Consider the following 12,008-nt stretch of genomic DNA (forward strand, 5'->3'; position numbering starts at 1 on the left):
GACCACGTGGACTGGCATTTGGTGGCTGCCCATCACCTCTCTGCTCTGTTTCCTTTTCTACTGTTGTGTCTCACTATCCTTTTCCTTCCATAATTCTTTTATTGTCCCTGTCATGGTCCCTGTCTGTTGTGTGGCACATGTACAGGTTGGACCTTTAAGAGTCATAGTCCACCGTGTGTACTGGGCACACCCATCAGGTGGTCAATGTCCAGTTGGGTTTTGTGTCCTGTATGTACTGTGCATGTCATGATTCTTCTGTGTGTTCAGAGAGGGTGATAGTGTTTGTGTGTTTTCTGACCATCTCCAGGCCTGCCTGCCAAGTTCACAAAGGGTCTGAAGAAGGAAGAGGCCATGGAAGGGGCCACGGCCATGATGCGCTGTGAGCTGAACAAGGCAGCCCCCGTGGAGTGGAGGAAGGGTCCCGAGACCCTCAGAGCCAGGGACAGAGTGAGCCTGAGGCAGTACGGGGCCGTGTGTGAGCTGGAGATCCGTGACCTAGTTGTGGCAGATGCCGGGGAGTACTCGTGTGTGTGTGGTCAGGAGAAAACCTCATCCACACTCACTGTCAGGGGTAAAGACCCACGTGGCCAAGCAGAGCTGTGTTTTGTTGTCCAATTATTGACTTCATGGCATCACCCTGCACTTATCCTCCCTACCTTCCTTGTTTCAGTGCCACCCTCTTCCCATAACTCCACGGAATTCCTTCCTTCTTCTGGGCTGTTGTGTGAACCACGAGCAACCAGCATCTGAGCTACTTTCCACCCCTCGTGTCACTGCACGTTCTGTCCTGTTTCCTGTTAGTGTCTGTGTCTTTTACTCCATCCAGGCATGTGCTGTTCCCCAGTAATCTCCAGAGAATCTGATGTTCTCCACACTGTCCTACCCTCTCCAGCCCTGCCCAGCAGATTCGTACAAACATGCTGCCTGAGGAGTCTGCAGAAGGTGTCACGGCCACACATTAAACGGACTGGGCCGAGGGAAGCCCCAGTCCACAGCGTGTGCTTGGCACACCCAGCACATTGCCCGTGTCCAGTTGTGTTTTGTGTCTTCTCTGTGATGTCCATGTCCTGTCTAATCTGTGCCTTTAGAGAGTGTTATAGTGTTTGTGTCTTTCTGACTTTCCCAGCCCTTCCCACCAAGTTCACAAAGGGTCTGAGGAAGAAGGAGGCAATAGAAGGGGCCACGGCCACACTGCACTGCGAGCTGAGCAAGGCAGCCCCTGTGGAGTGGAGGAAGGGGCCTGAGACCCTCAGAGCTGGAGACAGAGTGAGCCTGAGGCAGGATGGAGCCGTGTGTGAGCTGGAGATCCGTGGCCTGACCGTGGAGGATGCTGGGGAGTACTCGTGTGTGTGCGGTCAGGAGAAGACATCAGCCACACTCACCGTCAGGGGTATAGACCATGTGTGACCACGTGGACTGGCATTTGGTGGCTGCCCATCACCTCTCTGCTCTCAGTTTCCTTTTCTACCCTGCTCTCTCACTATCCTGTTCCTTTTCCTTCCATAATTCTTTTTTTTTTTCAAAGTCCCCCTTGGTTTGTTTTTTTTTTTTAACACCTTTATTGGACTATAATTGCTTTACAATGCGTGTTAGTTTCTGCTTTATAACAAAGTGAATTAGTTATACATATACATATGTTCCAATATCTCTTCCCTCTTGTGTCTTCCTCCTTCCCACCCTCCCTATCCCACCCCTCTAGGTGGTCACAAAGCACCAAGCTGATCTCCCTGTGCTATGCGGCTGCTTCCCACTAGCTATCTATTTTTCCATAATTCTTTTATTTTGCCTGTCATGTTCCCTGTCTGTTGTGTGACACAAGTACAGTTTGGACCTTTAAATGTCACAGTCCACAGTGTGTACTGGGCACACCCATCAGGGGATCTGTGTCCAGTTGGGTTTTGTGTCCTGTATGTACTGTGCATGTCCTGATTCTTCTGTGTGTTCAGAGAGGGTGATAGTGTTTGTGTGTTTCTGACCATCTCCAGGCCTGCCTGCCAAGTTCACAAAGGGTCTGAGGAAGGAAGAGGCCATGGAAGGGGCCACGGCCATGATGCGCTGTGAGCTGAACAAGGCAGCCCCCGTGGAGTGGATGAAGGGGCCCGAGACCCTCAGAGCCAGGGACAGAGTGAGCCTGAGGCAGGACGGGGCCGTGTGTGAGCTGGAGATCCGTGACCTAGTTGTGGCAGATGCCGGGGAGTACTCGTGTGTGTGTGGTCAGGAGAAAACCTCATCCACACTCACTGTCAGGGGTAAAGACCCACGTGGCCAAGCAGAGCTGTGTTTTGTTGTCCAATTATTGACTTCATGGCATCACCCTGCACTTATCCTCCTTACCCTCCTCGTTTCAGTGCCACCCTCTTCCCATAACTCCACAGAATTCCTTCCTCCTTCTGGGCTATTGTGTGAACCACGAGCAACCAGCATCTGAGCTACTTTCCACCCCTCATGTCACTGCACGTTCTGTCCTGTTTCCTGTTAGTGTCTGTGTCTTTTACTCCATCCAGGCATGTGCTGTTCCCCATTATTCTCCGGAGAATCTGATGTTCTCCACACTGTCCTACCCTCTCCAGCCCTGCCCAGCAGATTCGTACAAACATGCTGCCTGAGGAGTCTGCGGAAGGTGTCACGGCCACACATTAAACGGACTGGGCCGAGGGAAGCCCCAGTCCACAGCGTGTGCTTGGCACACCCAGCACATTGCCCATGTCCAGTTGTGTTTTGTGTCTTCTCTGTGATGTCAACGTCCTATCTAATCTGTGCCTTTAGAGAGTGTTATAGTGTTTGTGTCTTTCTGACTTTCCCAGCCCTTCCTACCAAGTTCACAAAGGGTCTGAGGAAGGAGGAGGCCACAGAAGGGGCCATGGTCACACTGCACTGCGAGCTGAGCAAGGCAGCCCCTGTGGAGTGGAGGAAGGGGCCTGAGACCCTCAGAGCTGGAGACAGAGTGAGCCTGAGGCAGGATGGAGCCGTGTGTGAGCTGGAGATCCGTGGCCTGACCGTGGAGGATGCTGGGGAGTACTCGTGTGTGTGCGGGCAGGAGAGGACATCAGCCACGCTCACCGTCAGGGGTAAAGACCACATGTGACCACGTGGAATGGCATTTGGTGGCTGCCCATCACCACCTCTCTGCTCTCAGTTTCCTTTTCTACTGTTGTGTCTCACTATCCTTTTCCTTCCATAATTCTTTTATTGTCCCTGTCATGGTCCCTGTCTGTTGTGTGGCACATGTACAGGTTGGACCTTTAAAAGTCATAGTCCACAGTGTGTGCTGGCCACACCCATCAGGTGGTTGGTGTCCAGCTGGGTTTTGTGTCCTCTGTGTACTGTGCACGTCCTGATTCTTCTGTGTGTTCAGAGAGCATGATAGTGTTTGTTTCTGACCATTTCCAGGCCTGCCTGCCAAGTTCACGAAGGGTCTGAGGAAGGAAGAGGCCACGGAAGGGGCCATGGTCATACTGCACTGTGAACTGAGCAAGGCAGCCCCCGTGGAGTGGATGAAAGGGCCCGAGACCCTCAGAGCCGGGGACAGAGTGAGCCTGAGGCAGGACGGGGCCGTATGTGAGCTGGAGATTCGTGGCCTGGTTATGGCGGATGCCGGGGAGTACTCTTGTGTGTGCGGGCAGGAGAGGACCTCTGCCACGCTGACCATTAGGGGTAAAGATGGCCCTGTGGACTTACTTGGGAGCCTGTATTTGTGCCCTTGTCTCTTGTGCCCACACTGGCCCCCCATGAGTGCTTGCCTCCTCTGTGCCATGTGCAGTTTCTTTATGTCACCCTTGTGCTCCCCCGTTAGAGCTCTGTTCAGTGTCCTTGTGTCTGCTTACTGATCTCCAGCCAAATACGCTTGCCGTAGGGAAAGAACTCCCACCTTATTCCCCTCCCTCCACCCGTCATAATGCAGTCAACTTTCTCTTTATACCCCAAAGCCTCTAGTCAGGATCTGACAGTCATGGCCCTGCCCTAGGGGTCCAAGGAGATCCCCCTGCCCCCACCTTGATGACCTGGAGGGATACAGGCCTGTCTGTGGGCTTCCTGGGTGGAGATCAGCATGAGAATAGTCTGGGTCAGATCCAGAGCTCCTCTCATAGCCCCCAGTTCAGTCCCTCCTTCCCCTTAGAGTGGACCCAGGCCCATGACTCCACTTCTACCCACAGCCTTCAGGAGCCCGTGGCATTGGGTGCTTTGGGCAGGTCGGGCAGCTGGGGTGAAGCCACAGACCACAACTGGCCTAGGCCCTGGGTGGGTCTGACTGGGTTTTGGGGTGCCAGTCTCCTGGCTGGGTGTCTGGGCACCAGCCTTGGGGCTGACCTTCTCTCTCCCCTCCACCCCCTGACCCCCACCCCACAGCCCCACAGGTGGTGTTCAGGAAGCCACTGCAGAGCCTGCAGGCTGAGGAGGGCACCTCAGCCAGCCTGCGGTGTGAGCTGTCTGAGCCTAGCGCCGCTGTGGTCTGGAGTAAGGGTGGCCTGGAGCTGCAGGCTGACGAGCGCTGGGAGCCACAGCAGCGGGGCCACGTGGCGGAGCTGGTGTTTCGGGACTTGCGCCGGGAGGACACTGGAGAATACACCTGCACCTGCGGCTCCCAGGCCACCAGCGCCACCCTCACCGTCACAGGTGGGCCCCGAGGCTGGCCCCACGTACTGTGGGAGATTGTCAGGGCCGCACCTCCACCCTGGAGGTGACATGGGCTCGCGCGTGCAATGCGGGGCAGACCTGGCCTGAAGCTCTTCCCCCCTCTACCCCTCTGCCTTAGCTGCACGCCTTTGGGCCCCGCTGCCCTCATAGCTGCTCCTGCACCTGCCCTCATATTCTCCCTCACCCCTGTAGTTGCACCCGTGAGGTTCCTTCGGGAGCTGCAGGCCCAGGAGGTAGACGAGGGTGCAACGGCACACCTGCGCTGTGAACTGAGCCGGGCAGGTGCCAGCGTGGAGTGGCACAAGGGCTACCTGCAGCTCTTCCCCTGTGCCAAGTACCAGATGGTGCTAGAGGGCACAGCCGCTGAGCTGCTGGTGCACGGTGCTGAGCAGGAGGATGCCGGCCCCTACACCTGCGACACAGGCCATGCACAGAGCACTGCCAGCCTCTCTGTCCGCGGTGAGCTTCCCAGGGCCCCTGCCCTCCCCAGGCCCCTCAGCCCCCATGGAGCTGGCAGGCGCCTTGAGTAGCAGCCCTAAGAGCCCCTCCCTGACCCCCCAGCCCCTAGGCCCACGTTTAAGACGGAGCTGCAGAGTACAGAGCAGGAGGCGGGTGGTGTGGCCCGGCTGTGCTGCCAGCTGAATGACTCAGAGCCTGGGGCCCCCGTGCTGTGGCTCAAGGAGGGTGTGGAACTGCAAGGGAGTCCCAAGTATGAGATGAGATGCAAGGGGGCCACGTGTGAGCTGCTGATCCACGGACTTGAGGCCAAGGACACGGGCGAGTACACCTGCATGGTGGGCAGCCAGAAAACCTTGGCCTCCCTCACAGTCAAAGGTGAGCCCTCCCTGCCACACCCACTCCCCATATAGCTGCCCTGGGGGCACACCTGGCCCATCCCGGTACCCCCTCTTGCCGGGTGCTGTTCTGGGGCGGCTGTAAGACCCCTGGGTTTGCAAGCTTTCTCTGCACCACTCTGGAGCTGGTGCCCCTAGAAAAGAGCGTCGACGGTGAGGAAACCGTAGCCCTTAACACTGCCCTGCCTCCCGCCCCTGCCAGCAGGTGGGGCAGCCTGGCCTGGGCCACCCTCTGTGAGCTCCTGCCTCCCTGGTGTCCCAGCCAGGGCAGGGCTGGCCACAGGTGGGGGAAGGAACAAAAGCAGCCCACCACCCCACAATCCCTTGCCCACTTCCTCCAGACAGAGGTGCCCCCAGCCCAAGCTCTGTCCCCAGTAGCTCAGTGTCATGGTAGGGAGCTGTGTTGTGAGCCAGCTGGGTGATGAATCTCACGTGGGGCAGATAGAGGCTGTGTGGCAGGAGAAGAGCATGAGAGTGCCTGGGAGGGCTTCCTGGAGGTGAGTTGGGGCGGGGGGCATGGGAGCTTGGCCCAGGTGCTCTGACCTGGCTGGTAAAGGCCCCCTTTGCCCACACTCCAGAGCCTGAGGTGACCATTGTGCGGGGCCTGGTTGACACCGAGGTGCAGGCCGACGGGGAAGCAGAGTTCAGCTGTGAAGTGTCGCGGGCTGAGTCCGTGGATGTGGAGTGGCGCCTCCAGGGCCTGCCACTGCAGAGCAGTGAGGTGACAGAAGTGGCCGTGCGGGGTGGCCGCACCCATACACTGCGGCTGAAGAGCGTGACTCCCGAGGATGCGGGCACTGTCTCCTTCCGCGTGGGCCTCCACACATCCTCTGCCGAACTCACGGTCACAGGTAGCAGGAGCTGGGCCTCACTGCTCACTGTGCTTGGGGCCAGAACATCCAGGTCCTCCTTGGCCCAGGCCCTGTCAAGGGACAGTGATAGATGACAAGCTTTCCTGCCTTTGAGGGTGGGGAACTGGTGGTGAATGAGTGATTCTGGGGTGACCCAAGATGTTGGGGTAGAGTGGTGCCCAGTGTGCTTGTCTTCAGGGATTGGGGCAGGGGTGCTGGGGGCAGACCCTGGGGACTGGGAGGTGCTCCTGATGGTGGGGGAGGGCCATCCCAGACACGGAGGCTGATGCCATGCCTCTACCCCACCCCCAACCCATGCAGCCCCTGAGGTGACCATCCTGGAGCCCCTGCAGGATGTGCAGCTCAGCGAGGGCCAGGACGCCCACTTCCAGTGCCGACTGTCAAGGACCTTGGGCCAGGAGGTCCACTGGGCCCTGGGAGGGGTGCCCCTGCAGGCCAACGAGATGAACGACATCACGGTGGAGCATGGCACACTCCACTTGCTCACGCTGCACAAGGTGGTGTTCCCCAGACCTGCCTGTACCCTGCAGTGCATCCAGGGGCCTTCCCACCCCCCAGGGGTGGGAGAGGGAAGGTTTCAACTCCAGTGGAAATGGGCTGGGGACTTGCAAAGTAGAGGTGGTTGAAATGGCACTGCTGGGCTGATGCCCCCATCTCTGCTTCCACAGGTGACCCCTGAAGATGCCGGAACCGTCAGTTTCCAAGTGGGCTCATGTCACTCAGAGGCCCAGCTGAAGGTCACAGGTGGGCAGCCCCCTCCTATACACCCAGCCTTCCTGCTTGTAGGTGTCCATGTTTCCCTACTCAAGGAACTGTTGGCAGGTGGTAAGGCCAGAAACCTGAGCCTTCCAGCAGTGATCTTGCTGTGGGGTGACAGTTTTCCACTCTTGACCACTAAAGCCACTGGAGGTGGGCTAGTGAAGATCAGCCTGAGAAATTCTGGTGTACGTTGGGTCCTTGTGTGGGATCAGTGCTGTGTGTAGGAGGGGAGATGGGGAGTCTGGCTGCTGGGGACCTGGGCCCTGAGATGGAGGCAGGGCCTTCTGGACTTGTACCCTCCATATAGCTACTCCTTGTGATGCAGGTTTGTGTGCTCTTGTCCACATTTACACACACCTGCATACCTGACAGGCTCCCAGATGTTGATACAATAGCACACCTGTGACACGTGAGTGGTTTGGGGCATAGTGTACCTGAGCCCAGACATGCAAATAGGATTTAAGGACCTTCAACTTGTTATACCTTGTCCCCAGAGTTAGTCATCTCTGGATACCTGGCCATGAGAGACCCTCCCTTGCTGTCCTACTCCTGGCTCTCATACTGGTCCTGTCCATCTACCATCCACTGGCCATCAACCCATCCACCATTTACCCATCCATCTATGCATGCATGCATCCACCCACCCCTCTATTCCATCCATCCTTCGATCCATCTGTCCATCCATTTATTCAGCCTCCATCCATTCATCAACCATCCATCGTCCATCCATCCATCCACCCACCATTATCTACCATCAATACTTTTATCCATCCACCATCTATCCATCATTAATTCATCCATCTATCCATCCATCGAGCCACCATCTCCCCATGCATCTAGCATCTACCCATCTGTCCACCATCTATCCACCATCAATCATCCATCTATCCACCATCCATCCATCTAACCATCATTCTACTACCATCCATCCCTATGTCCATCCATTCATCCATCTGTCCACCATCTACCCATTCATCCACCTATCCATCCGTTTATCCATCTACCATTCAGCCATCCAGCCAGCCATCATTTATCCATTATCTGTCCATCCATCCACCATCCATTCACCCACCCATCCACTCACCCATCCATCCACTCATCCATCCACTGTCTGTCCATCATATATTTACTATCTACCTCGAGAGGGGCCATTTGCAGCTCTCCCCTCAGTGAGTCCCCAATCTGCTGGGGGAGTTGTACATGGAGACAGTGTGTCCTGAGTCTCAGGCGTCCCCACCCCGAGTCTTCTTGTGGCCTGTGGGGCTGGGAAAGTCTCCAGAGTGCAGTGCCCTCAAGTTGAATGATGGGAAGGGGCAGTATCCAGTGTGTCCTGAGAAGAGTCAGGCCAGGAGGGGCCTCATGTATTCATCAGAGTGGGTGTCTGTGAGAGGCAGCATGGAGCTGGGCTGGGTCTTGCAGATCCCACTGAGGGAAGTGCCTTGGCCCCTCTCAACCCGGTGTCCCCAGTTGGGGCAAACTGGCTCATGTACAGACAGCAGCTATGGCTTCAGGCAGAGAGCCATGAGCATGAGCTTGTGCAGATGGGTGGTTGGTGGGATACAGGGAAGCTTGGGAACTGTGCTGAAGATGGGAATGGGGAGCTGGTGGAGCAGGTTGGGGATACAGTTAGATATGCACTCTTGGGAGAACATGGAGGGGCTGGTGTGGGCCTGGGACTAGAGAGTTGATTGTGCATGCCTAGGAGGGACGTGGAGGGCTTCTGAGGGAGAGCCTGGCTGGGGCGGGTGTGCAGGCACAGAGCAGGCATCTGGGAAACCACCTGGGCTCATGCCCTGCTGTGTGACAGATCAGGGGGAAATTGCCATTTTGCATTAGGGCCCCAGAATCTTAGGGCCAAAGGGACCTTAGGGGGCATCTGGACAAACGGCCCTCTGGGGATGGGAGAAGCATCTGCTTCCACACTCCCGGGAAGAAAGGGTCACTTCCTGAGCAGACCCCCTCCGTCTCAGAGAGGTGGACCCCATGACCTCTCTTCTCTATCCCACACTGAACCCCATAAAGATGGCAGCCATGGGACTTGGGGCTTGTCAATTCTGCCTTCTGAAAAGGGTGAGATGCCGGTCATTGGTCTCCTTTGATGAAACCGAACATGTTCTGAAGGGGGCTGTGAGGTGCAGGGGGGCTGAGCTGGCTTTCCACAGGCTATGGGTGGTCTTCATGTCTCACTTTGTGAGCAGGGGGTGCCAGCTGGCCTGGGTAGACTTCTAGACCCCAGCCCCAGGCTGCCTCCAGCATGGTGGACCTCAGGGTGGCCCCACAGACCCAGGGTACCCCCAGCTCCCCTCCTTTCGCCCTCTTGCACAGAGGCAGCACCGTGCCTGGTACGTGGCTTACAGAACGTGGACGTCTTTGCGGGGGAGGTGGCCACGTTCTCCTGTGAGGTGTCCCGTGCGGGTGGGCCGGAGGCCCACTGGTGGCTGGATGGGACCCTGCTGCAGGACGGCCCCCAGAGTGCCATCTCCGTGCGTGATGGGACCTTCCATTCTCTCACGCTCTCAGGCCTGGGGGTCGCTGACTCAGGCACCATCACCTTCCGTGCAGGGCCCTTGGTCTCCAGGGCCAAGTTGTTGGTCAAAGGTACCAGCCGATGGAACCCTGCCCTATGCTGGAGCTTCTGCCCCTGCTGCCCCTGCACGCTTCCTGCGGGCTCCCAGGGTGGGAGTTCAGGGACTGGCCTCCAGCACGCAGACTGGGCGTCTCTCTGTGTGTACCATGAGTGCGCACTGTGGGCAGGCTGCAGTCCCACCTGCGGGATGAGAAAGAAGGCCGGACTCAGCAGTGAAACTGGAGGCCGACCCCATTCCCACCTGCTTATAGGGCCCTGGGCACGGCTGCCCACCTGGCCACCACTCTGCGGTTGCCCCTCCCTCAGTCACATACCCAGAGAGCAGCCTGGAGGTGAAGGCAGCTTTCCCAGCCCTGGGCATGGCCTGCACTGTCCTTGCTTGTAGCTGCTTCCTGTGCTGTTGGCTTGGTCAGGGTCTTGCGCCCTTACTGGGAAAGAGCTAGTCCTTGGGGAGGGTAGTGGGCTTCCAGGGAACCCCCTCAGCCGCCCTCCCAGTGGGGGCACTGGCAACTTCTGGCACAGCAGCCCAGTGTGGCTTCGACTGGCATATTTGTCAACTGGCCTCCTCCGTGCTCTTGCAGAATAAATGTGGACATTTGCCCAGGTCAGAGGGGCAAACCGTTTGTTAATAGGATTTCAGCAGATGGAGATGGGGTGGGAGCCCTGAGGGGGCAGGCGACAAGGCCCCTGGAGAAGGGATAAGTTGGGCTGGGGGTGCCAAGTGCCCATCGGAGCTGTGGAGCCCGAACGGGCCCAAGGGCTTTCAGGAGTGGTTGTTGTGTCCTACTGGGGCAACATGCGCCCTGGGCTAGAGGAAGTGAGGGCTCAGGGGAAACAGTGGCTAGGAGAGGCCCAGTGGATGGAGACTGAGCCAACAGTCTGCTGTGGGCGGGGGTGTATGGGGGCAAGGTTTGCCCCACGTGGAGGGCCCTGGGTCACCGGGGTGAGTCCCCCTTCTACCACAGCCCTGCTTTTGCTTGCCTCCGAGTCGCTGATGCTGACTGCAGAGGGTGGGTGGGCCGCAGTCACACTGCTCCAGCTGACGCGTGCCTGGCCTGTCGGCCGACAGATCCCACAGTGGAAGTGGTCAGTGCCATGCAGGACCTGGCAGTGGAGGAGGGTGGCCCGGCTGAACTCCTCTGCCAGTACTCACGGCCCGTGCAGGCCACGTGGACGAAGGACGAGCAGGAGGTGTGCGCTGATGGGCGCCGTGTCATCATAGAGCAGGACTGGACCGTGGCCAGGCTGTCCTTCAGGCCGGCCTTGCCCTGCGACAGCGGCATCTATACTTGTGAGGCCGCGGGCACCCGCGTGGTGGCCCTGCTGCAAGTGCAAGGTGAGGCCGTCTGGCGGGCAGCCCCAGGCCCAGCACAGCTATGGTGCTGCTCATGTGGAGCCATAATGGTGAAATGGCAGGCAGGGACAGCGTGCTAGAAAGATGGGACCCCAGTAAGCAGACCCTAGGCTCTGAGCCTACCCACCCAGACCCCTTCTCCTCCCCAGGCAGCCTGACAGGACAGCACAGCTAGAAAACACAAGGGCAGAGGCTGCTTGAAGAATCTGTATCCAGCTCAGCCTGTCGGGGAGGGGTGGAGGTAGAGGCAGGCAGGGAGGCAGCCTCCAGGCAAGCAGGTGGGTGGGCGGGCCTGGGGCCTGTGTGGCCATAGACGGGGGCTGTGTCCTAGAGCAGAGGAGGGCCACTGGCTGAGCTCCACGAATACTGAGCTCAGACCCCAGCTCTGCCCCTTCCCGGGCTGGTCACTCAGAGGATGCCCTGAGCCCCACTTCCCTATCTGGCAACACAGCCAGGATACCCTATGGGGGGCCAAGGAGGGGAGACAATGGGCTGCAGCTCTGCAGGGGCGGAGGTGCCATTTGGCTGAAGCCACTCTCTATTTGGGAAAACCTGAAACGTTCCCAGTGGTGAGTGAGCTGGCAGCTGTCAGGCAGTTGTCAGGGGGCCATCCAAGCTGGGAAGAGCAGGTGGGACCTGGTCCGGGCCACTGGCCGCCTGAGGTCGCTCACACCCCATTCACACACTAGTTCAATAACTTAAGTTTTTAAACACTTTTTTTTTGGCCCCTGGGGGCACAGCAGTGAACAGACAAAACTCTCTCCCTTCAGGGGGTGACATTCCTGTGGGAGCTGAAGGAAAATGTGAGAAGAGCTGTGGGGAGGGGCTGCAGTGTGGACCTGGGCCTGAAGGAGGCAGCGGGGGTGGGGGCTTGTGGACATCTGGGGCAGAGCCTTCAGGCCTCAGGCAGGGAGTAGAGAACAAAATGCAGAGAAGCAGGAGATGTG

General features: G+C 58.0%; 1 protein-coding gene across 2 annotated transcripts in view; it reads left to right on the forward strand.

Annotated features, from left to right (window-relative positions):
• The window catches only part of OBSCN (obscurin, cytoskeletal calmodulin and titin-interacting RhoGEF), a 158,108-nt gene that overhangs the window by 99,408 nt on the left and 46,692 nt on the right, over nt 1-12,008 (forward strand). For both annotated transcript variants that reach the window (XM_029216329.1, XM_029216330.1), the window contains exons 37-45: nt 1,986-2,249; nt 2,805-3,068; nt 3,391-3,654; nt 4,348-4,614; nt 4,828-5,094; nt 5,197-5,469; nt 6,068-6,340; nt 6,662-6,858; nt 7,030-7,105. In XM_029216329.1, the coding sequence (XP_029072162.1) occupies nt 1,986-2,249; nt 2,805-3,068; nt 3,391-3,654; nt 4,348-4,614; nt 4,828-5,094; nt 5,197-5,469; nt 6,068-6,340; nt 6,662-6,858; nt 7,030-7,105 (2,145 nt within the window). The remainder of the gene's footprint in view (nt 1-1,985; nt 2,250-2,804; nt 3,069-3,390; nt 3,655-4,347; nt 4,615-4,827; nt 5,095-5,196; nt 5,470-6,067; nt 6,341-6,661; nt 6,859-7,029; nt 7,106-12,008) is intronic.

Source organism: Monodon monoceros, unplaced genomic scaffold (assembly GCF_005190385.1).
Source record: "Monodon monoceros isolate NGI ecotype Baffin Bay Population unplaced genomic scaffold, NGI_Narwhal_1 Super_Scaffold_12, whole genome shotgun sequence".
Lineage (NCBI taxonomy): Eukaryota > Metazoa > Chordata > Mammalia > Artiodactyla > Monodontidae > Monodon > Monodon monoceros.